Genomic DNA, 26,659 nt, shown 5'->3' on the forward strand with positions numbered 1-26,659 from the left:
GGGACAGCTCCTCCGATAGAGGATTGTACCTTTTGGGAGAACTCATGGAATCCCCTCAATAGCTGTGATACCAGAAGTATTAAGACAAATACAGAATGAGTGTGGAGCAGAACCTGCTCTGAATATAGGGGTGAAATTAGGCAATTTTTCCCAAGTATCTACAATTATGTTAGGAAACATAAAAGGGGAGGCAGCAGCAGTGGCTATACACCAACACCTGAAGAAATGCACTCCTGCACAACAGGAGCAAGAATTACCTAATATTATCGAAGATACATACGCCTAATTAGGTAAAGATAATGTGTGAGCTACAGCTAAAAAACTACAAGCTATGGGTAGTCCTGAAAAGGATAACTCCACGCAAGCAGTTGATTCTTCTAAAAAGAAATGGGATAATACACAAAAAAAAAAAAAAAGATCCTAATCAAGGGGCGGTTCTCCTCGACAGGAGGTATAACCTTAGAAATCGTGATAACATTGAAAAACCTGACAGGTATCTGGATACTGATACACATTCCTCTCGTTCCTTTTAGGGTTCATCAAAAAATTCTGAGAGGGAAAGACTGTCAGAACACAGATCAGAAGAGTCAACAAAGTCCAGAGATACACATCGGACTATAATATCAAAAAGATAAACCCAAATCAAAACCTCAATTTAAAAAGAAGAAAGTAGCTGGTCTTAAAGTAAGAAACGCCCAGGCTGCTGAGGACTCAACTTCTGAACGGGGAATGGGCTCTAACGATCCTAGACATCGCAGCAGAAGTAACAGCTCACCAGAACCTGATGGAATTTTTGGCGACAGCGGCATTGAATGAACATATCACGGTGGAGACACCTGATACTAGGGTAAGTGTCCCACAACCGTTATGTGAAATAACACTCCAAATGGAGGGGGACAAACCCAGGAAAGTTGAAAGTCTCTTTAAGGAGAACCTGAGTTTTGGTTATGACATTCTTTTGGCTGAAAAAATTGGCCACCTAAGTTGGTTATGGATTGCCCAAAAGGAGAAATGGTAATTTTACAAGCTTTCTCTGACCTCGTTCCAGAATCACTAAAACACTCATACGCGCAGGAGTGGGCGGTAGCACTAGCTCCTGCATTATACCGCAACCATGTAGGGTGGGATGCGGAGTTACGTCACCATGTAATCCTAGTAAAAACTACTCCAAACCCATAGAGACAGTACCTAATAAAACAAGGTGCGGAAAAACAAATCAGGGAGATCTTAGATCAACTTGAATACCAAGGTGTAATAGAGAATTGCACCTCTTCCATGAATAATCTTTTGTTTCTTGTAATGAAACCAGATAATTCACATTGTCTAGATTTAGACTACAGGCATTTGAACACATTGTCAAAGACATTTGCAGTACAGAATGCACACAGTGCAGACTTGATGAATAACATAGCGCGGAAAAAATACAAAACACTAGATATCTCAAATGGATTCTTTTGCCAAAATATAGCGCCTGAAAGCAGATATTGGACAGCATTTTCAGCCCTAGGCTCTTAGCGCCAATTCAGTCGACTGCCCCAAGGGTACAAGAATAGCTCAGAGCTGTTCTCAGCAAGGGTAGCAGAGTTGCTTCAAACGTTTGATGAAGAGGCATTGTCCTATGTAGACGATATTTATTTGATGGATGATTAATTTTTGGATCACTTGACCAGGGTGAACAACAATTTTGGGATTCGCCTCCGAGGGCTATAAATTTAACTTTCAAAAAATCAAAAATTGCCCACCTCAATGTCCTATTTTTGCGATATGAGCTTTTTCAAGTGAAGGGAAAAGCCTGGCAGCTAACTTTTTAGAAAAGTGTGCTCTGCTCCACCCTGCAAAGACTGAAAAATCTACAATCCATTTTAGGATTCCTAAATTTTGGCAGAACATACATTTTGGATTACACAGAACAAGTAAAATTATTCTACGACTTAATCAGACCTGATTTTGCAGGTCTCCATTGGACACAGGAACACACAGAGACAATTTGTTCCCTAGAAGCTGACAAGATAACTTCAAAACACCTGCACACACATGTAAACACCATAAATTGGGTGATCCCTGTAGTTGCAGGTCAATCCGGGTACAGTTACCTAACCTTCAATGAAGGCAAAACTGTACCCATTGCATACAATTCTCATCTGTACACAAACGCTTAGATGTGCTTTGCATCCACTGAAAATATTCTAACAGCAGATCAGACTGCTGTAGTGAGAGAAAGAGCACTGGCACAGGGGAAACAAATAAATGTTGCGACTCCAGTACCGGCCTTAGAGGCTGTTACAAAAGCTAGCATTCCAAACGCTAAAGCACTGCATCCAAGATAGATACAATGGGCAAATTCTCTCACTGCAACAGATGCCGACTACAAATTTGATTCTATATTAAAAACACAAGCATTTCTGCCGTACGAACAAAAATATCCTCTCCCGAATTAAACAATGCCTCTCGATCAGTATGAATACGTTATTCACACTGGCAGATCTGCTCAGCCTGCCATAGGAACTAAACAGCAATACAGTGCAGCAGGTGCGATTGTAAAGGGTCATATGCGGAATGGCAAGTTCCATCCTAACAATGCACAGAGACAGTCTCTAGGAGATTACACAGTTCAGCTGGTAGAAGTGAAAGCCCTACTACTGGCACAATAAAATACAGAGCGAGAATTCCCCACACTTATTGTGTGCGGTTAATTTTATTGTGTCCAGTCATAAAATGAATATTTTCACTACTGGGGACAGAATGGTTTTAAAGACTCAAAAGGTTGCACAATAAAGCACAAGTTGATGTGCGAACAAGTGGCAGAGCTGAAAAAAGGCTTGCCGCGGACTCACGTGATTCATACGCTGAATCATCAAAGTGTTGGCGTGCACGTTGAAGAGAATTCATTGTGTGATGAAGCCACCAAGGCAACAGTGCGTACCGCTGGCGTAGCTGAAATCACTTGTTCAAAAATGAGTACAGACTGACAGATAATTGTTGCTGTCATTGCTTCACACAAAAACAGTTTAGCCATGCCAAAAGGCTTTCCACTCAAGTACTCCTACAAGTTAGATGCACAAAATATTCCAGATCCTCAAATTCCAGAAACGGTGGATAGAGCGATACCAAACATGGATCGCAGATCTGAAAGAAACACGTTAGTTAGATTCCTCACCATAGAATTAGTAAGGCTGGATCCGGAAAGATTTTTGTAGCAATACCCCTTGCGCGTCGCTAGGCGTCGTCTGCGGCTTTGCGTCCGGCGTTGGTGTCGTGCACCGGAATGACGTCGGAGTACTTAGACGCCGCCCTCGCGCGCTGACGTCAGTTCTTCTTTTTTCCGCGTCAGACAGTGCCGATCCGGGAAGAGCTTACCCCTTAGTCAATTTTTGACTAAACTTTTTTGATCCGTTTTGGTCTTCTGTCGACTCGACTCTGGTGCCGGTAGGATGCCTGGAATTAAAGCCTGTGACTCCTGTCATTGACTGATGTCGGTGACGGACCACCATCGCCGGTGCCTTTACTGCCTGGGGGCCGACCACGACGCGGAGTCGTGCCCCGATTGTCAGGCCTTGACCTCGAAGGCTAGGCGGGAGCGGTCCCGTAAGCTTCTCGAGCTTCGGCACTCGGCTCCGCGCCGCTCACGGTCCCGGTCCAGGAGGAGGTCCAAGGACTGGTTGCGGAGCCGCAGCCACCATCATCGCTCGTCGGGCTCGAAGTCTTCGGGTAAGTCGAAGCGATCAAAGAAGTCCAAGAGACGACACCGCTCTTCGGACTCCCCTCGCCGGTCGCGCCACTTGGCCGAGGGTCAGGGTGGCCCACCCCACGGCTCCGTTGGAGCTGCAGGAGCCGCGTCCGTCCCCATACTCGCCGGTCCCTGGGACTGACGCGACTCCGGCGGAGGTCAGTGCCTTCCTCTTGGCCATGAGGGGCCTGGCGCCATCGACAACTTCGGTCCCGACGCCGCAGGTCCCTGAGGGATCCAGGCCTGGATCTCTGCCGGCGCCGGTCGACCTCACGACGCCTCCTCTGCGGGCACAGACACCAGTTCCGCCTCCATCTCCGGACGACGCCGTTCCCCGGTTTAGCCCCGGTCCGGGCGCGGCGCCGCCGCTTCCGACGCCGATGGATGAGCGTTTCATCTACCGCTCGGCTCCAATCATTCCTCCTGTTTATCAGGAATCGGATGACAGGGGCGACTGGGAGGGGTCTGAGGACCCTACGGCCAGACAGGGCCAACTTTCACAGGACTGGGCAGACGAACTGGGGGATGCCAGTGGTCTGGTCACCTCCCCGGACGCTGGTTTCATCTCTCCTCCGACTGTGGCCTTGGAGGAAGGTGCAGCTTTCTCAGTGGTGCTGCGCAAGGCGGCCGAAGTCCTGGGGCTCGAGTTGCCTGCTGTGGCCGTGAGGACTAACATCCTCACAGAGGTGCTTCAACTGTCAGCAAGCTCCACAGAGCCTCTGCTGCAGTTCAATGAGGCCCTCATAGACGTTCTGCAGGGCACTTGGTCCAAGCCCTCCACAGTTCCTCCTGTGGATCGGAACGTGGCCCGGCGCCACCGCCCTCCTCCGGGCGACCCCAGTTTCCTGTCCCAAAATCCCACCCCGAGAGTCTGGTTATCCAGGCCTCAACTTCCCAATCCTCCTTCCCGTCCGCTCCTCCGGATCGGGAATCCAAGAGGCTGGAACAGTTCGGAAAGAAGCTGTTCTCTTCCCAGCGTTTGGGCCTGCGGTCTTTGAACACCGCTTGCCTCTTGGACCGTTTCTCCCACTCTCTGTGGGATACGGTGGAGGACGTGCTGCCCCTGTGTCCGGAGGAGGCCCAGACACGTCTCTCCCAGGCGCTTGCTGACCGGCGAGATGCAGCACAACATGCTATACGGTGTGGAATAGACACCACGGACTCGCTGGGTAGGGCGCTCCAGCACCACGCTTGGCTGCGGTCCACGTCTTTCTCGGGGATGTCCAGAGTACCCTCATGGATATGCCCTTTGATGGCACTCGCCTTTTTGGTGAGAAGGCGGATAGTGCGCTGGCTCGTTTTAAGGACTCCCGGGCTACGGCCAATTCCTTGAGTCTCTCGGCCCCGCGGCCACAAACTTCCGCCTTTCGCCCCTTTCGTGGCCAAGGAAGGGGCACCTCCTCAAGTCCTCCTAGCCACCGGCCGCAGAACCAACCTGCACGCGGTCGCGGATGTGGATTCCGCCGTGGCGGTACTGGAGGACAACGTGCCGGTCTGTCCACATCCACCCCGGCAGCATCCGCCTCAAAGCCCTCCTAGTCCGAGCTTTCAGGCCCACTCCCCGCCAGTGGGCGGCAGAGTTCGCCATCACCTGCTCCACTGGCGATCCATCACATCGGACAGGTGGGTGCTGCAAATTGTCCGAAGGGGCTACTCCCTCCCCTTCGAGACGACCCCTCCAGCCATGCCACCGCAGTGCCACCGTATGTCGGAGGAACACTTGAATCTTCTGCGGAAGGAAGTTACGGCCCTCTTGGCCAAAGAGGCCGTCAAGCGCGTTCCTGGTCCAGAAGTAGGCCGTGGTTGCTATTCCCACTACTTTCTGGTTCCCAAGAAGGGCAAAGGGGGCCTACGCCCTATCTTGGACCTCAGGAGCGTCAACGCCTTCCTCCGGAAGGAACGGTTCAAGATGCTCACTTTAGCTCAGGTTCTGGCTGCCCTCGACCCTGGAGACTGGATGGTAGTGTTGGACTTGCAGGACGCCTATTTTCACATCCCCGTCCTGCCGGCCCACCGGCGTTACCTGCGGGTCACGGTGGGTCAGGAGCACTTTCAGTTCACCGTGCTCCCCTTCGGCCTCACCAGTGCCCCTCGGGTGTTCACGAAAGTGATGGCGGTGGTCGCAGCTCATCTGCGCAGATCGGGGGTTCCAGTCTTCCCCTATCTCGATGACTGGCTGTTGAAGGCGGGCTCGCCCCAGCAAGTCGTCTCCCACCTCCAGACTACGGCCGACCTCCTGCATTTGCTGGGGTTCTCCATCAACGTGCCGAAGTCGCACCTGCCACCCTCCCAGAAGCTCCTCTTCATCGGAGCAGTTCTCGATTCGGCGCAGTTCTGGGCCTATCCTCCGGAACAGCGGGTCCGGGATATTCAGGCTCTGATTCCCAACTTCCGGCCTCTATCCTGGGTTTCAGTCAGGTTGGTGCTGCGGCTTCTGGGGCTGATGGCCTCCTGCATCCTGTTGGTGCATTACGCCAGGTGGCGAATGTGGGTTCTGCAGTGGGACCTGAAGTTTCAGTGGTCCCAGCATTGAGGCAACCTGTCCGACCATGTCTTGATCTCGGAGGGCACTGCGAAACAGTTGCAGTGGTGGCTCACGGACCGCGATTGGGTCAGGGGTGAATGCCTCTCCCTACCCCAACCGGAGCACGTAGTAGTGACGGACGCGTCCCTCCTGGGATGGGGGGGCCATATGGGAGAGGCGGAGATCAGAGGCCTCTGGTCTCCGGCGGAGTCTCAACTTCATATCAACTTGTTGGAGCTGAGAGCGATCCGGCTTGCACTGAAAGTCTTCCTTCCCTCTGTCTGGGGAAGTGTCGTGCAGGTGTTCACGGACAACACCACCGCCATGTGGTATTGCAACAAACAGGGCGGGGTGGGGTCGTGGACCCTTTGTCAGGAGGCTCTGCGCCCCTGGACATGGCTGGAACACCAGGGCATCATCCTGGTGGTTCAACATCTGGCGGTTCAACATTTGGCCGGCTCTCTGAAGGCCAGAGCAGACGAACTCAGCCGCCGGTGCATGATGGATCACGAATGGCGTCTGAACTCGGACGTGGCGCAAGGTCTCTTTCTGCAGTGGGGAGAGCCTTGGTTAGATCTATTCGCCACCGAAGAGAACGCGCAATGTCAGCAGTTCTGCGCGTTGGAATTTCCAAGGCGGCACTCGCTCGGAGACGCTTTTCGTCGCGAGTGGAGTTGCGGTCTGTTGGACGCCTTTCCGCCTATAAAACTTCTGCCCAGAGTGCTGAAGATCAGGCGCGACCGGGCCCAAGTCCTCGTAGTGGCTCCGGATTGGGCACAAAGGTACTGGTATCCCGAGCTACTCAGTATGTTGACCGATCCTCCGATACGTCTGCCCCTTCGGGAGGATCTTCTGTCGCAGCAGCAGGGGACGGTCCTCCACCCGAACCTGTCCAGTCTCCACCTCCATGCGTGGAGATTGAGCGGCGACAGTTGATGCCATTTGACTTGCCTCCTGAAGTCTGCGATGGGATTCTGGCAGCCAGGCGTCCCTCCACAAAATCGGTATACGCCTGCAGGCGGAACAAATTTGTGGCATGGTGCACAGCAAAGGCTGCGGATCCCCTTTCCGCCCCTCGTTCTGAGGTTCTACTCTTTCTTCTTACTTTGGCCCAGCAGGGCTCTGCTCTGGGGACTCTTAAAGTTTATCTTTCTGCTATCTCTGCCTTCCTTCGGCTTCCTGATAAGCCTTCTCTCTTCAAATCCCCTCTTGTTTCTCGGTTCCCTAAGGGTATTACTCACATGTTTCCTCCTGCCCCTTTCGTAATGCCTCAGTGGGATTTGAATCTTGTTTTGACTTATCTGATGTGCGCTCCCTTTGAGCCACTTCATAATTGTCCTCTTCGTCTCTTGACGCTTAAGACTGCTTTCCTGGTAGCCATCACCTCTGCTAGAAGGGTGAGTGAACTCCAGGCTCTCTCTTCTAAGCCTCCTTTCTTTTCTATTCATCCGGACAAGGTTGTGCTCCACACTCGCCCTTGCTTCCTTCCTAAGGTTGTGACTGCTTTTCATATCGGGCAGTCTGTTACACTGCCCACCTTCTTTCCGCCTCCGCATCCCTCGAAAGAGCGGCTCCACTCTCTGGACCCAAAACGTGCGCTCTCCTATCTGGACCGCACAAAACAGTTCCGGGTGGACGACCAACTCTTCGTTGGCAACGTGGGCGCTTAGAAGGGGCGGGCGGTGCACAAGCGCACCACACTTTCCCGGACAACGGGAAGGAATGCCTTCAGTGCAAGTCGGATCGCTCTCAGCTTCGAAAGGTTGATATGGAGCCGAGACTCCGCCGGAGACGAGAGTCCTCTGATCTCCGCCTCCCCCATGTGGCCCCCCCATCCCAGGAGGGACGCATCCGTCACCACTACGTGCTCAGGGTGGGGTAGGGAGAGGGATCTGCCGCTGACCCAATCGCGGTTCTTGAGCCACCACTGCAACTGTTTTGCAGTTCCCTCCGAGATCAAGACATGGTCGGACAGGTTGCCCTGATGCTGGGCCCACTGAAACTTCAGGTCCCACTGCAGAGCCCGCATTCACCACCTGGCGTGATGCACTAACAGGATGCAGGAGGCTATCAGACCCAGAAGCCGCAGCACCAACCTGACCGAAACCCGGGATAGAGGCTAAAAGATGGGAATCAGAGGCTGAATATCCCAGATCCGCTGCTCCGGAGGATAAGCCCGGAACTGCGCCGAGTCCAGAACCGCCCCGATGAAAAGGAGCTTCTGGGAGGGACTCCGATGCGACTTTGGCACGTTGATGGAGAACCCCAGCAAATGCAGGAGGTCGGCCGTAGTCTGGAGGTGGGAGACAACCTGCTGGGGTGAGCCCGCCTTCAACAGCCAGTCGTCGAGATAGGGGAAGACTGGAACCCCTGATCTGCGCAGATGAGCTGCGAACACCGCCATCACTTTCCGTGAACACCCGAGGGGCACTGGTGAGGCCCAAGGGGGATCACCGTGAACTAGAAATGCTCCTGACCCACCGTGAACCGCAGGTAACGCCGGTGGGCCGGCAGGACGGGAATGTGAAAATAGGCGTCCTGCAAGTCCAACGCTACCATCCAGTCCCCTGGATCCAGGGCAGCCAGAACCTGAGCTAGGGTAAGCATCTTGAACCTCTCCTTCCGGAGGAAGGCGTTGACGCTCCTGAGGTCCAAGATAGGGCGTAGGCCCCATTTGCCCTTCTTGGGAACCAGAAAGTAGTGGGAATAACAACCATGACCAACTTCTGGACCAGGAACGTGCTCAACGGCCCCCTTGGCCAAGAGGGCTGCAACTTCCTCCCGTAGAAGATTCAAGTGATCCCCCCGACATGTGGTGGCACTGCGGTGGCATGGCTGGAGGGGTCGTCTCGAAGGGGAGGGAGTAGCCCCTTCGGACAATTTGCAGCACCCACCTGACTGACGTAATGGAACGCCAGTGGAGCAGGTGATGGCGAACTCTGTCGCCCACTGGCGTGGAATGGGCCTGAAAGCACGGACTAGGAGGGCTTTGAGGCGGATGCTGCCGGGATGGATGTGGACTGACCGGCACGTTGACCCCCGGTACTGCCTCGGCGGAATCCACGTCCGCGTGCAGATTGGATTTGCGGCCGGGGCTAGGCGGATGTGAGGGGGCGCCCCTTCTTTGGCCACGAAAGGGACAAAAGGCGAAAGTTTGCGGTCGCGGCCCGAGAGGCCCAAGGACTTGGTCGTAGCCCGGGAGTCCTTGACGCGCACCAGCGCACTATCCGCCTTCTCGCCAAAAAGACGAGTGGCATCAAAGGGCATATCCATGAGGGTGCTCTGGACATCCCCTGAAAAAGACGTGGACCGCAGCCAGGCATGGTGGCGGAGCGCCATACCCAGCGAGTCCGTAGTGTCTAGTCCACATCGAATAGCATGTCGTGCTGCATCCCCGCCCATCGGCAAGAGCCTGGGCGAGGCGCGTCCGGGACTCCTCCGGACACTGGGGCAGCACGTCCTCCACCGTATCCCACAGAGTAGGAATAACGGTCCAGGAGACAAGCGGTGTTCAAGGACCGCAGTCCCAAACTAAGGGAAGAGAACAGCTTCTTACTGAACTGCTCTAGCCTCTTGGATTCCCAATCCGTGGGAGCGGACGGGAAGGAGGATTGGGAAGTAGAGGCCTGGATAACCAGGCTCTCGGGCGTGGGGTGTTGGGACAGAAAACTGGGGTCGCCCGGAGCAGGGCGGTGGCGCCGGGCCACGTTCCGATCCACAGGAGGTACTGTGGAGGGCTTGCACCAGGTGCCCTTCAGAATGTCCACTAGTGCCTCATTGAACTGCAGCAGCGGCTCCGAGGAGCTTGCTGACGGTTGAAGCACTTCAGTGAGGAGGTTAGTCCTCACGGCCACAGCAGGCAGCTCCAGCCCAAGGGCTTCGGCCGCCTTGCGCAGCACCACTGAAAATGCAGCACCTTCCTCCGAGGCCACAGTCGGAGGAGGGATGAAGCCAGTGTCCGGGGAGGTGTCTAGACCACTGGCATCCCCCAGCTCATCTGCCCAGTCCTGAGATAAGTTGGCCTGCATGGCCAGAGGGTCCTCAGACCCATCCCAGTCGCCCCAGTCATCTGATTTCTGATAAACAGGGGGAATAATCGGAGCCGGACGGTAGATGAAATTGTCCTCCATCAGCGTCGGCTGAGGCCCCGGACGGCGCCGGGCTCGGACCGGGGCTGAACTGGGGAACGTCGTCGTCCGGAGACGGCGCCAGGGGTGGAACCGGTGTGGGCGACGGCGGAGGAGGCGTCGTGAGGTCGACCGGCACCGACTGAGATCCAGGCCTGGATCCCACGGGGGCCTGCGGCGTCGGGACCGAAGTAGACGACGGCGCCGAGGCCGGAGTCGCCGGCTCGCTAGGCCGCCCAGTCGAGCCCGCGGGGCCCGAAAGCGCGCCGGCAGAGCCAGGCCCCTCATGGCCGAAAGGAAGGCACTGATCGCCGCCAGAGTCGCGTCAGTCCCAGGGACCGGAGGGTATGGGGACGGACGCAGCTCCTGCGGCTCCAACGGAGCCGCGGGGGTGGTACCACCCAGACCCTCGACCTAGTCGCGCGACCGGCGAGGGGAGTCCGAAGAGCAATGTCGCCTCTTGGACTTCTTAGCATGCTTCGCCTTACCCGAAGACTTCGGCCCCGACGAGCGGTGGTGGTGGTGGCTGCGGCTCCGCGACTGGTCCTTCGACATCCTCCTGGACCGGGACCGTGAACGGCGCAGAGCCGAGTGTCAGAGCTCAAGAAGCTTATGGGACTGCTCCCACCTAGCCTTCGAGGTCAAGGCCTGGCAGTCGATGCACGACTCCGCATCGTGGTCGGCCCCCAGGCAGTAAAGGCACCGGCGGTGGTGGTCCGTCCCCGACATCAGTCGATGACAGGAGTCACAGGCTTTAAACCCGGGCATCCTACCGGCAAAAGAAAAAAGAACTGACGTCAGCGCGCGAGGGCGGCGTCTAAGTACTCTGACAACGTCATTCCGGCGCACGACGCCGACCCACAGACGACGCCTAGCGACGCGCAAGGGGTATTGCCGACGAAAAATCTTTCCGGATCCAGCCCGACGCCTGAGGATATTCTAAGGTGAGGAATCTAACTAACGTGTTTCTTTCAGATCAACAAAGCACAGATGAAACATTTCTCAATTCGGCCTAACACCGACTTCTATATGAATATGCCTCAAAACAAGTCATCTGCCAGTTCAACAAAACCTGCTGAGCTACCAGAGATAGATCAAACTGCATCTGGCTATTAAATCGATTTTGATACCTGCTCTTTGGATCCGAGTGAACCCGAGTCACAACCAGCTCCAGTTTCCTGCAAAGAAACAACTTCATGATTTCTACCTTTGGCTGAAAGACTTACCTGGTTTCACCGTGGCTACAGATTTGGATAGCGCGCGATCATCTGTTCCTAGTCCTCTGGGTAGATTTAGTGACTGTCTTTTTCTTGCTTATGAATGGATATTATATCCCAGAACGCTCTGCAGTATCACATGGGAACTTGGTACTGAAACCACATACGTCATTTCATCATGAACAAAGGGACCTGTCCTTTGTAAACATAACAGCAGTTACAGTCCCTGAAGGAATAGTTTGGGATAGGGTGTCATACGATGTGTTTGGTCACACTGAACTTTTGAAAATACCACATGTATTTAAAACTTCTTTAAATTATATCACCTCCAGTACATACTCTGACAATTGGGACGTTGAAACTGTAACTAGTATGTTGTCTGAAATTAGAACAATCTGTTGCATTCTCAAAAAATGTAATGTATGATGATACGTCTGATTTCGCCACCATGTACTGTTACCAACATTATGGTCATCGTTTTTTGCATAAAACAAGTACCCCATGTAATGTTTTCACATACCATTGGGAACATTGCCCAACACCACCGAAAGGTAGTTCACAAACATTTGCACAAAAGTTTGCTTATTTTTCTGGGTTTAACACATCAGATCCATGCTTATATTATAAACTTGCACCTACATCTGCAAATATACTCACCAAAACCAAACAGGGTTTTGACTTATGGAAAGTCACTATAGACATAAAAATCAGTCTGAGGACTAAAGAATAACAGGTTCAGGGAACTGAGGCACTATTTAGAGCATGCCTCATTCCACAGCAGATTATTTTCCTGAACAACACTGTGCAACAGACTTCCTGTCTTGGGTTAGCCAAGATTAAGGACTTGAACACCTCGTATTTCCTCGCTTTCACACTTTGAGGTATGGCAGAATTATACAGAACACAGTGAGGGTACGCTAGGTGATATCATACATGACGTTTCATACAATTCATCAGACCTCAATTGGAAGGGATGGTTAGATTCAAGGGTACCACTGAAGGGTTTAGTAACAATAGGCCTGACCTCCGCTATGTACAACGAGAACATCCGGGGGTGGTGACATCATACAGTGTTGGGAAGTTATGCCTAGATTGTCCCAGGTGAAACACAACTGTCCTTACTCTCAGATGACATGAGTTAAGGGATTTTTGCTAGGTCCCCGGAAACCAAGTAGTAAACGCTTCATATACGCCATTTACAACGAAGTTCGGAAAATCTCTCGACAGGAAGCTGCAGAGAGATTGAGTGAAATTGACAGAGTTAACTTAGAAAAGGCTTTGGCAGTGGTTGATAATGGAATGACCACACTAATATCAAGGATTTATTCCCTGGGCAACATTGTCTCTTCTGCTATAGATATAATGGAACAGGATCTGTCCATCCTACAACATGGGCAATCACAGTTGAGATCCATTCTATTATTAAGCTTGACGCTACATTCGTTGCGCTCTGGTTACGTGCCCTGGCGATACATTAACAGTACGTCTCTATTCTCCACATATAATCTATCAGGAAGGCAGACAAGAATGGCACAAAGAGATGCAAAATATACAATGCTACACATTTAAAAATTAGACCAATTCCCTTTCACAGTGGCAGAGTCACCGTCCACAGAATGGTTAATTCATGGACATATACCATCTTTCCAATTTCAATATTGCCTAGACCACCACCAGGTAGGCAGGTATGAAGCGATGAGAAAGGACTTCATCCATGAATCTTGGGAAGTACTATATAGATTTGGATGCAGGAATGGGGACACTGAGGTGTTTCTCAGTGGTACAGACTGCGAGACTTCATTAAGTGGTTCTCTAATTTTCCAGGATATTATGCTTTACGGGGCCTGTAATGGTTCAGTTGCAAGCTTATCCTGTTGTGTAAAGAGATCCCCAGCTGCCGTGTTCAATCCAATGTTCAGGCTGCTCCCAAATGGGAGTTACCTAATGCTGAATGATCAAGGTTGTTGTGGGATGCTTCCAGACATCACACATCTAGTAACAGTAAGTTCCAGTGTTACTTGTATGCAAGTATTGTTTCCACTGACCCACAGTCAGGGAGGCACTGTTATGGCCTTCATTGAATGTTTCCTTTATACGGTTTGATTCTCTGAGCCAATTAAAAGCCATGCTTTCACAGAAGGACGTGCTCTTAACCTCATCCTGAGAAACTTTTGATCTTCAGCGGCGGTACAGGCACTAGTACGAACTAACTGCCCTTTCCATCTCAGAGAAATGGTACAGCGTATCTTTAACATGTCTGATACAAAGGGTATTGTACACCTATTTAAGACCATAGGTTCTGGACTGTTAAGCCCCCTCCAGACAGTCTTCGGAGTGATTCCAGCTTTTATACACTCTGTATTGGGAAGCGTTTTATGAGGGCTTCCACTAATCCTGCTACTGGTAGTGGGTATCCTGATTTTAATTGTTCTGCTACGCAATGAACGTCCTAATCACCAAAGAGATGGAAAAAACACTCTTGGAGCGACGTTGCCATAATCGCATGGTACTCCATCTGGGAACACCTAGACTTCGGGAGCTACGAGAGTCTTGGTTCCTATCATTCCGACCAGTCTGGATTGACTGTGTTCTGCCTGTTCTCTGCTGCTTATTCTGCAGACAAGAATGCATGTTGGACCTCTATCTAACACTTCCATCGGTTGCACCTCCGGACGTGGATGTATTGCTGGACCCGTTAAAGGCCCACGTAGTGAAGTGTCCTCTGCGTATTTCCATGTTGATGTCGGCATTCTTAGAGCACCCACGGGATGCTTCAGCTCCTGTTGGATTGGACACTGGCCCTACCACAGGCACACAGGCTTTGGATGTTTCACATGCTTCCTCAGCATCGGCTTTGCTTGACTGACCTGATCTGTGAGGTGTTACAGGGACCGTCGTCTGCGAAGGCAAGTAGCAGTGATGTTGCATCTCCCACAAAGGACACAAACACTTGTCTCTCCGTGTGCTGGGAAGAATTCGGCCTTTTTCCAAAACAACCAAAATCGGAATTTTAAAACAAATTTTTTTCTCTTCTACTTTTACTGAGCACCATGGCTTTCAGACGTACTCAGTTGCTCAAACTTATTTTAAAGGGCTTCTATAGCTTTTTAACATAAATAAAGGACTTATAGGGTTTACATATTTTTATAACTTTTTAGAACAGTTTATTAACATTGTTTTTATGGTTGATTATAAGGGCATTCTTTTTCTTATACATATATATATTGTGATATATCGTCCAGTCGGATGAGGAGTGGGTGTTATGATTCGCAATGTACCCCAATATAGGCCTGGGTAGTCTCCCAACCTTTCACTTACATTTACCCTGACATTGTACATACCATCTTCTGCATAATAACTGTGTATAAGGTTCATAAATATAGTCATCCTCGGCCAACATGACACACCAAGATAGAACACCTGAGGGTACCTTCCATGCTGACACGAGCCGCTGAGGTCTCAGCACGCAGTGATCAGACATCCCTCGAGGGGTGTCCATCTCGATACCAAGATGGGGTCCATTGTTCTCTCACATCAGGTAATTGGGTTGGCTTTATCCTAGGGGGATTCTTGGCTATACACCTACAAACATGCTAGGTATATCTATTATGGTTAGCATAGTAGGAGTACGCATTATTACTGTCATGCATTTATATGCCTGCATATATGCATTGTTTTAGCACTATGGTAAAATTCTACCATCTATTTACTCTGTTTGTGCTTATAACTGTATACATCTGTTTCTGTCATATGATTGTTGCAGCAAACGTATTTTACACTACAATGATGCTGGTGAGCATGAGTGACAGAGCGAAAGGTACTGTACTGTTTCCATGATCCCAGAGGGGACAGGGATGTCCTGTTCGATAGTTGCTATAAACTATTTGCTCCATGGTAAGAGGGCACCTAGTGGCACTGTGAGCTAGCTGGTATACAGGCGTACATATCCAGTGGGGAAGTCTTGAATGAGTATGGACACCAGTCCCACAGTTTGTCTAAACACGCAGATCCTATATAGATTTATAGGAACTACACGACAAAGCCCCTTGGGTGTTCACAAAAGTGATGGTGGTGGTTGCTGCACATCTTCGGAAGTCATGGGTTCCAGTCTTCCCCTACCTCATCAACTGGCTGAAGATGGGCTTGCCTCCCACCTCCAGACTACAGCAAACCTCCATTCATTGGTATTCATTATCAAGATGCCGAAATCACACCTGACTTCTCAAGACGTTCCCCTTCATTGAAGCAATTATGGACCCGGTGCAGTTCTACACTTACTCTCAAGAACGGAGAGTCCAGGTCATTTGGGCTATGATACCAAAGCATCAGCCTGGGCCCTGGATCTCAGAGACAAACTGAGGCTGATGGCCTCCTGCGTCCTGCTGGCTCAGCACACCAGACGGAACATGCAGGCTCTGCAGTGGGATCTGAAGTCCCAATGGGTGCAGCACCTTGACAACCTTTCTGATCAGGTCCATATCAGGCCTTGAAAATTCTACTCGCCCACTCGCAATTGCGAGTAATATTTTATCAGGTCGAGCTATTTTTAGCACCTACTAGTCACATCTGGCAAATAAACTTACACGGAAAGGAACACGTTTCTGTTCATTCAGAAAGTGAATGAGCAATAAAGATGCAATTAAATCTGTTTTTTAACTTGATACATTTGCTGTCTGTTCAAGGAAAGAGGTCAAGTGTCAGTTTGCCTTTTAACTAATTGCTGCTTGGAAAATGAGATTTATTTTTCTCTAGGTTGCTAGATTTAGAGGTTTCTGTCAAGTGTGCTGCCTGAAGATGTCAGTTATTTTTGTCTAACATAACATTTAAATAAATGGCCAGTTAATTAATATTATAAATATTTCAAAATATATCAGGAATTACAAAAACACCTTCTCTGTGAATAAGACGTTCGATGCAAACAAAGAGTTATATAGGAGCAAAACAAACCAGAACACTTTACTTGGTGATGTGCGAATGACACATTTGCTGAAACTCTATTTCCAAACACTGTTTGTACACTATATAGTTGTATCAGTAAAGCTGCATTTCAATGGAAAAGATTGTGGCTATTTCAATGTAAAATCCGCTGTTTACAAACGACTGTGCTAGCACTTCATGTTTTAGTTATATATTTATTAAAAGTGATAGTTTTTAAAAATGATTTGAGAAACATTCCTGCCCCCGCCCTGATTACAATGCTGTTAATGAACTAAGAGGCAAGTCAGGGGTCATGTGTATCCTATATGTGGCTAGATTTGTATTATATATGGAAAAAAAGTGCTCTGATAAGTGATAATGAAGACCATGTCAGCTCAATAAATTAAAGTATTTGCCTATGGTCACATCATTTTAAACCAGTTGATGGGTCAAGAGCATTACAAATAGGTAGAGTAGATTATTTAAGTCACTAGACCTGAAGGTCTAGTAACATTTTTATGATTTTTGAGGCCTGCATATTTCGGAGACTGCAAGAGATCTGCTGTTGCTGAACCACAACTGGGTCAGCAGCAGGCCCCTCGTCTACCCGACCCAGAACTGACATTGGTGACCAGTGCATCACTTCTGATGATGACCCGTATCTAATTAAGTTAGCACTGAGGGTCAAAAAGTTGACTAAATTCCGACTGAGGACTGTTTTTTTAATTTGACTGTGGATCACAGACATTCATATTATGAGTGCTGTGTATAACATCGTACTATCCATATCAGTCATGTACATTTTTGTTTATAGCACTTGCGCACTATTTGATAACTTTCATTGCGTCATCAACAATTAGGAGCACCTTGTTATACCATTGCAACTACTGAGAATCCTAGTATCTTTATATAGGATTCATATGTGATAAAATAATAAATGCCCTGAGAACGGTTCTTTAAAACTATTGCTGTGGAAGTTAATGGCTACACTTTCTCCATAGGGATCTCTTTATACCCCAAGCATTTCTGGCTGAACCCTCAATTTGCCAATTAGTTCTTCTACTCCCTTTAAGCCATCCCCTTTGGTGCCATGTGATTCCAAATTATACACCTAAACTCCACTACCTGTTGATGGACGGCAAAGCTAAGTTTGGGCAATGTCCTGTTCTTCGCCACTCAGTGACATCTAATTTCTTACCAACTATATGTACATACCCTTGTGCGTTTCAGCAAGAGTAAAATTCATTAATTCAACCCACTGGCACTTAACTGAACTATTACAATAGTCTATAAGTAACTTTCTTCTAGCAATCTTTTCTCCCATTTGACAATGGCTTAAACTTTGCAACTGAAACATTGTACAGCCTAGCAAAAGACACTCCCCACCCTTTACTCTTTACTACAAAGCAGAAACCCTCTTTTCTATAACAGGGCTCTCTTCAATCATATTTCCTGTTTTTTAAACCCACCCATCAACTATACCCAGATTACCTCCAACTCCATGGTCTGTTACCCCCTTAGTTGCAATTTAAGATGTACTAATCATACGTCCCAAGTATCCCCTAAATCACCACGAGCGGCATCTAGATTTCGACTTCCACTCTAATGCACTCCCATCAGTCATCTGAAGGTGCATCACTCTCCAAGCCTTTAAAATAACCCAGAAGTGTCACCTCCTACTCATATACTGTAAATATACTTACTGCTGCTTGTTTCTTTAGCTAGATTTAGGTATGATCATCTGATACTGACTATACTGTTTTAACATTCACACAATGACAACTTGAATCTCACCGCTCTACTACATTATGGCCTATGATAACCAACGAGTTCTGCTAGCTGTAGCAATATTTTCTTTTGTACAGGGTTTCTGATGCAATGCTTTGGTATTCAGTTATAACAAATAAAATAGCTTTACTGCAGCTTACAAGTCGTAAAATGCAATATAAATGTACACTGACACCATACCAAGCCACAGAGTGAACCAGAACTGTTTATCAAAATACTTTATTTCTGGAGAATCTACCCACTTCATCCCCAAAAAAGACCCTCCTTGTTTGACAAACACCCTAACAATACCGTTGAGTTATTTTGTTTCCCTCTCTTTGAAAGAAATAAAACAATCTTATGTTTTAAACAAAAGACAGGCATAATTGTCATTCAAACGTCAGCAAGAATATATATAATACATATATATATTGTCATTCCTTGTAAGAGTGGAAGAGAAGGAGGGGAGGAAGAAGGGTAGATATGCCAGTAGTTCACAGCAGATTTCGGTTTCTGTTTTGGGCAGTATAAAGGACTGCATTCTGAAGCCACGAAACACAGCAAGGATAGCTAAAATACAACTCATGGCACTGCGTGGAACAGGAGCAGATGGGTAAGTATCCTTTACAGAGACGGAAACTGTTTCCTCCATGCATAAGTTACAATGACGAGTCACTGAAGCCTCAAGTCTTTATACAAGTTTGCTCGGTTTCTCTGGTGCTGTGTGCTTACATATGGAGGAAGGTGATCACTGGGTTCTGAAGCTGCATTAGCCAGATCTGCCAGCTTTTGCCCTTCTGGGTTGAAGACACTGGCTTTTTTGTACATTTTATTAAGTTTAAAAAGAACTTGCAGCCAAAATAAGACAACTCCAAAAACCCCAAAATGGCTGTTCTTACACTATTTATAAAAACAACAAATAGTCTCTCTATTCCATAGATGTTCGCTCATAGGTTCATACCCGTGTGTTATACTTTTCCTGGAATTTTTGCTCGTTTGCGAGCAATGGCATCTTCTACAGCTTTCAGTTGTTTCAGAAGCTCCTCGCGCCGCGTCAAGGTGCTGGTCTTGCTAGATTTTGCACTGGTTGATGCTACCTGCCCGGCATCAGCTGGTTTGCCTGGTACACTTGTAACCTTGCCGGGAACACTAGTCACCTTGCTGGGCCCACTTGTACTCTTGCTTGGTCCACTTATACTTTTGCTGGGCCCTCCTATGCTCTTGCTGGGAACACTTGAAAGTTTGACAGGACTGCTCTGAACTTTGACTGGTCCACTTGGAATTTTGCTGGGACCGGTTGGAATTTTGTTGGCACCAGTCAGAACTTTGCTAGACCCACTTGGAACTTTGCTAGAACTGCTTGGAACTCTGCTGGAACTGCTTGGAACTCTGCTGGAACTGCTTGTGGTTTTTGTCGATCCACTGGGTATCTTCACTGGCCCGCTCACAGTCTTCCCTGACCCACTTGTGGCCTTGGTTGGCATGCTTGGACTTTTGCCTGATATGCTTGTTACCTTCCCTGAGCTCTTCGGTGGTGGCGATAACGTCCGCTTCCTATAGGAGAAAGGAGGTCGAAGCATTATTATTAGAACAAACTGGTCGGTGTGACATTTCACAAAGCTACTAAAACATGTAGCATTGCCAGGCTTTATCAAATCTCAATTCATATTTCTTTTAGTAACTATGAAGGCAACATCTGCAATGCCTAGAATGTAATTGCTTAAACAGGGTATAAAGGTTCTGCCTGAGGTTTTAGAGACTAGAGCAGGATACACACAACAACAGGAACGTGGATGATCCTTCAGTTGAGGTGTTTATCGCAACTGGTGGAGTACGCTAGAAAAGAGACTCCATTAGATGCAAACATATAGAGTGGGTTTAAACAAGATGAAAATAGCCTATTTACTAGACTGAACAATTTGTACATTGCTTAGCCGGGTGCGAGCATAAGAAAATAAGTTACTTACCTGTAACTACGGTTATCCGGTATTGGTATCTTTCATAGATTTGCATGCCTGAATCATTCCCCATCGTCGAGATGGGAGCCCCACATTACCATAAAAAAGCAGTATGTACTGCCGTAGGCTATAATGGTCCGGAGCTCTGTTCTATATAGCCTATCTATGTCCTTTTTTAAAAAAGGACTAAATGTTGAATGCAGCCAATAAGCTTCTAGCACCCTCTAGAACCTTCCTAGCTGAGGCAGTTTCCCTCAGATTTTCCCAGCACAAGTGAGAAGTGAGTGTCTTAACGAATAAATGGAAACAGCATCTACGGGGAGGAGGGTGGGTGCATGTGGATCTATGAAAGATCCCAATACTGGATAACCGTAATTACAGGTAGGTAACTTATTTTCTAATCCAATATTGGGGTATCTTTCATAGATTCACGTCTGCATCACAGTAGCAAGCAGTCACATCCAATTTTTAGTTTGTCTGTTGCGGATGGTGGGTGACTTCTGACCCGAAAATTTGAGTTAATATGAAAAAACCATCAAGGGCTATACCTGTGTATACTGTTATGTTTATCAATGCAAGGAATATACTCTTAAAAGAAGGGTCAAATATCACTTATATACTAGCATTTACATATGCACAGCATTAGCGAGGGAAAAGGAAAAAGAAACAATAGCGTAACCAATAGTACACTTAACCTAGATATGCTTTATATCTTTCAATATATGCTAGTAAATGAAAGCACCATAAGAACCAAAGACTCTTTCCAGCGGCTAGAAAGAGGCTTACCTTAATTGAAGAGATGGCGAAGCATGGCTTGGGCTACTGCTGCATCTGCATCCTGTGCGGATTCCAGACAGTAGTGCTGCATGAAGGTATGGGTAGTCCTCCAGGTTGCAGCAAGACAGATCTTTTCAAAAGTCACTCCTGCAAAGAGGGCCTTTGACGTAGCAACCACTCTGGTAGAGTAAGCCTTTACTGTCCTTTCCAAAGGTTTGTAGGCTTTGACATGACAGAACTGGATTGCAGCCAATATCCATCTTGAGATAGTGGCTTTTGTTATTGCAGTCCGTTCGCTGCCTTGGCCATAGGCAACAAATAAATCGATCAGTCTTTCGAATGCCCTTTGTTCTCTGAAGGCAACGTTTGACATTCAGCCCATGTAGTGCCTGCTCTGCAGGCGGAAAAAAGGACCTGTGTATAACCGGTTCATTGAGGTGGAATTGTGATGGCACTTTAGGCATGAATGTCGGATTAGACATTAGAAACACAGCTTCCTTCTTATATATTAAAAAAAGGCTTCTTAATGGTGAATGCCTGGATTTCGCTTACCCTTCTGGCTGAGGTGAGGGCCAGCAGAAGAGCGACTTTCCACGTTAAGAATTTAAATTCAGCTTTATGAATGGGTTCGAATGGTCTTTTCATGAGTTGTGCAAGGATCACGCTGAGGTTCTATTCCGATGGAGGTGCTCGCATTGGAGGGAAAGTATGGAACAGCCCCTTCATGAATTGTTTGATCAGGCTTGAGGCACAAAGAGAAGTAGCACTGAAAGCTCTTCTATAGCAAGAGATGGAAGCCAGATGCACCTTAACCGAAGCGAAAGCTAAACCCGATTTTGCCATGGAGAGACAATATTGTAAAATCTGTTGCGGGGATACTTGAAGTGGATGCAGACCATTTCGTTGGCAGCAAAAAAACAGAACCTTTTCCATTGTAGTTTGTACGTCTTGTTGGTGCTCTCCACTCTAGTTTTCATGAGGATATCTCGCCACTCTTGCAAAATGTTCATGTCTCTAAACTCCAAGAATTCAGGAGTCGAGAGTTTAAGTGCAGTGACTCCGGATTCAGAAGGCATACTTGACCGTTGTCCCTGGACAGGAGAGTAGGAAACAGCTGCAGACGTATAGGTCTGGCTTCTGAGAGGTGAAGAATTTTTGGGAACCAATGTTGCCTGAGCCACCTGGTGGCAATGAGAATCAGGCGACATCCCTTCAGCTTCATTTTGGTTAGTATCCTGGGAATCAATGGAATGGGGAGAAAGGCGTAGGCATATATCCCTAACATTACATCCAAAGGGCCCCTGGGAGGGGGAACCTGCTGGCATAGGACCGGCATTTTGCTTTGATTTTCGTGGCAAACAGGTCCAGAACTGGCTTTCCCCATAGAGCAAATACTCCATGCAGCTGGAATTTTTTGAGTTCCCATATGTGGCAATTGTCTGTAGCTCTGCTGAGAGCATCTACTAGCGTGTTGTGTAAACCTGTAACATGCTCAGCCCTGGGAGAAATCCAGTGCTGATACCCAGCTCCACAGTTCTTGTGCTTTCAGAGAAAGCGTGATAGATTTGGTCCCTCCCTGTTTGTTTATGTAGAACATACTGGTCGTGTTGCCCATACGGACTAGTACAGAAGCGTCTGCTATTCTCAGCAGGAAGGCATGCAAAGAAAAGAATACTGACTTCAACGCCAAGCTGTTGCTATTACTTTATTTTTGGGAATTCAACCACCTGCCTTGAATTTAAAGGTCCTGCAAATGACCTTCCCAGCCTTCCATGGAGGCATCCGTTGTCAGGATGTAGTCTGGTATTTTTTGCGAGAAGGTAAGTCCTTTTGCAAGGATTGGGATGTGGCACCACCATTGCATTGCTATCTTAATGACCAGAGTAATATGAATGATGCCTTCAAAAGATCCCGATGTTTGAAGCCATTGCTTTTGCAATTCTTTCTGGAGAGGTCGCATTTTGAGTCTGGCTAAGGAAACCAGGATGAGCACATTCCTAATAGCGACTTGGATTTCCTTACTGAAACAGACTTTTTTTCTTGAGATGACCATAGCCAATTGTAGACTGGTTTGACGTTCTTCCGGGAAGAATGCTTTGCACTGGATTGTGTATAATCTTGCTCCCAAGAATGGTACTATTGGATTGGGAATAAATGAAGATTTCGCGAGGTTGACCGGCATGGGTGGGAGGTCAAGAGACTGGCAACCCCAGCTTGCTGAACAGTTGAAGACAAGCCTTCGTGGTCCTGGTTGCTTGCTTTGCCATAGGTGCCTTTGTCAGCCAGTTGCCCAAATAGGGGAATACTTGGTGACCCGGAGAACGTAGGGCTGCGGCCACCGGCACCAGGCACTTTGTAAAAATCCTGGGTGCTGACTTGAGGCCTAAAGGAGGAACTTTGAATTGGTAGTGGGTAACAGCCAACGTGAATCTGAGGAATTTTCAATGCTTCTGATGAATGGGGATGCGGAAGTATGCGTCTTCCAAATCGAGGAATGTCATGAAGTCTCCTTTGCTGGGACGTCGTAAAATCTCGGCCAGAATTACCATCCTGAAAGTTTGCTTCCTCAGGAACTTGTTTAACTTTGAGATCCAAAATCGGTCTCCATTCCCCTGACTTCTTCATAATAAAAATAAAACGGGAATAGAAACCTTGACCTCTTTACAGGAGTTGGAACTTCCTCAATAGCTTCTTTTGAGAGCATAGCTTCTTTGTGCAATAAGTGAAGACAAGGGGGAGGGGCTCCACTGGGTGGAGTAGTGGAGGTTTCTCTGCGAACTCCAAAGTATGACTGAAAGCAATCAGATCCAGCACCCAATGGCCCTTTGTTATACTCTCTGAATGCTGAAAGAAACTGGAGAACTTTGCACCCACAGGAGGGGAAGGGGGAGCTGGTACCCTGTTCCTATCATGGTTTGCTCTCGTTGTCTCTGCCTTGGGTTGATCATCTCTTTTGGCCCCCTTGACGAGAGAAACCAGCAGTGGAAGGTTGACGGTAGGTGGCAGGTTGGATATCTTGCCTGTATTGTGGCTGGTAGGGCTGATATTGTTGTGTCCTCTGGAAGTTTCCTCTCGGGGGTCCTGGAGGCCATGGGTATTGGCCCCATTTTCGTGCAGACTTTAAAGAATTGTTATAATGGGGCTATGGCGAAGATGGAGTAGTTTCTTACCTGTAACTCCAGTTCTGTAGTAGGGGTATCTCTGTTATAGTCATAATCTATGAATAATCCCCGCCCATGTGCGGGGACCCCGGAGCAATCAAAAATATCTCTTAAGCTGTCCCGCATTTGCAAACCTGCAAAGACACTTAAGAGACAGACAAAATAATACAGCCTAATCACTTTCAAGCGTGCACTGGCCAGCACTTCCTCTGAAGTGAACACAAAAGCCAAAATAAAGTTTAAATGTCATTTTTATTCACATCTGACATCCTCCTTTATTACCACACACTCCCTTCACCAAAATCCCTTTAAACAATAGAGAGGAAGGGGTGGACAGACAAGCCCTATAGGCTGTCATTATGTGTCTGCTAAAGGGATACCGTGCCTTTAAGAAACTCTCCAGAGACCCCCGGTATCCCAGCATGCACAGCCAACACAAGTTACTTTCAGTTCTTTTTGAAGGTGTATAACAACAGGCCTGATACTATCAGGTTACTCCACCGGGGAGGAGGGAGGGTCACTTATGACTATAACAGAGATACCCCTACTACAGAACTGGAGTTACAGGTAAGAAACTACTCCTTCTGTAGTAGGGGATCTCTGTGTATAGTCATAATCTATGAATAGAATGGCAAGCCCATCCCAACCAACAAGCAGCGGCGGAGTAAGCCCAACCACCAACAAATCACTGTGCAAACAAATTCCTCAGCGAAGCCTGTCCAACCTGCGCATCTGCCCTAGCATCAGAATCCAGGCAGTAATGCTTCGTAAACGTATGGACCGACTTCCAGGTGGCAGCCTTACAAATGTCAGCAATGGGAACATTCCTAAGCAAAGCTGTAGTAGCAGCCTTGCCTCTAGTCAAATGTGCCGTAGGCTTACCCCCAATGTCTTATTAGCTTTTTGGTAACAAAGCTGAATACAGGAAACAATCCATCTGGAAATGGACTGCTTTGAGGTAGCTAAACCAGTTCTTACCGAACCATAATTAACAAACAGTTGATCCGACCTGCGGATATCTTTTGTCTTATCCAGGTAGAATTTCAGTACCCTACGTACATCAAGTGAATGCAGAGACCTCTCCGCCGGAGAGGAAGGATGCTGAAAAAACGTAGGCAAAGTTATCATTTGATTTACATGGAAATCTGATATCACCTTAGGCAAAAATTTAGGATGGGTACGCATCACTACTTTAGAAGCATGGAAAACAGTATACGGCTCTTGACAACACAGAGCCTGAATCTCACTCACCCTCCTGGCCGATGTAATGGCCACAAGGAAGGCAGCCTTCCAAGACAAATGCTGCAACGAAGCCTTATGGATAGGCTCAAAAGGCTCCCTCATCAATCTAGATAACACCACATTCAATTCCCATGGTGGAGAAGGTCTTCTAACAGGGGGAAACACCTTACGCAATCCCTCAAAAAAATCCTTAATCACAGGGATTTGAAAAAAAGAGGTTTGAGAAGGGCCTTTCCTATACGCAGTCAGAGCTGCGAGATGAACCTTAATAGACTGAAAATTAAGCCCAGATTGAGCTAACTGCAGCAGATAAGGCAAAATAACATCATCTTTACAGGATGTAAGGTCAAAGTCCTTTGCCTTGCACCATAAGCAGAATCTCTTCCACTTATAGGCGTAGGAAGTCCTCGTAGACGGTCTCTTCGCCTCTTTCAAGATCTCCATACAGTCCTGAGGTAGGTTCAAGTGTCCATACTGTACTAGCTCAGGAGCCATGCTGCCAAACCCAAGGACGAGAGATTGGGGTGAACCATCTGTCCTCCGAACTTCGTGAGAAGGTCCGGCCGACACGGCAGGCGTCTGCGTGGCAGAACCGACCGGTGAAGAAGGTCGGTGAACCACCATTGCCTCGGCCACTCCGGAGCAATCAGGATCATTCTGGCTCCGGATTGCGACAGCTTGATCAGCACGCCGGGATCAGGGGAATGGGTGGAAAGGCGTAGAGAAAGCTGTTGGACCAGCTGATCCATAGGGCATTCCCCAGCGTCCCTGGTTGGTAGTACCTGGACGCGAAGTCGCGGCATTTGCTGTTTTCTGCCGTAGCGAACAGATCTATATCCGGAGTGCCCCACTCTGCGAAGACGTCTCTTAGCACGTCGTCGTTTAGCACCCACTCGTGGTTTTCTTGAACGAGCCTGCTGAGCGCGTCCGCTTGGGCATTCTGCACCCCCGGCAGATGGGTCGCCGTGATCGTCAGGTTCCTGGCCACCAGCCAGTTCCAGATCGCCTGTGCCTCCCGAGACAGGGTGCGTGAACGTGAGCCCCCCTGCTTGTTGAGGTAATACATGGTCGTAGTATTGTCCGTCTGAACCAGCAGGGAGTTCGTCCTGAAGGAGGGATGGAACGCCTTCAAGGCCAAGTGTACCGCTCTGAGTTCCAAAAAGTTGATATGGTAAGTCGTCTCCATCTGCGACCATATCCCCTGAATCTGAAGAGGGCCCGAATGCGCTCCCCAGCCCTGGA

The 26,659-nt window shown here is 48.4% G+C and overlaps 1 protein-coding gene across 1 annotated transcript in view; it reads right to left on the reverse strand.

Moving 5' to 3' along the window:
* Positions 1-18,503: 18,503 nt before the first annotated feature.
* Positions 18,504-26,659, reverse strand: part of ZC3H18 (zinc finger CCCH-type containing 18) — a 537,339-nt gene continuing 529,183 nt past the window's right edge. Inside the window, exon 17 of the mRNA XM_085638957.1 lies at positions 18,504-19,833. Within this exon, the coding sequence (XP_085495083.1) occupies positions 19,248-19,833 (586 nt within the window). The 3' untranslated portion in view covers positions 18,504-19,247. The remainder of the gene's footprint in view (positions 19,834-26,659) is intronic.

Source organism: Triturus cristatus, chromosome 12 (genome assembly GCF_964204655.1).
Source record: "Triturus cristatus chromosome 12, aTriCri1.1, whole genome shotgun sequence".
In the NCBI taxonomy this organism is placed as follows: Eukaryota; Metazoa; Chordata; class Amphibia; order Caudata; family Salamandridae; genus Triturus; species Triturus cristatus.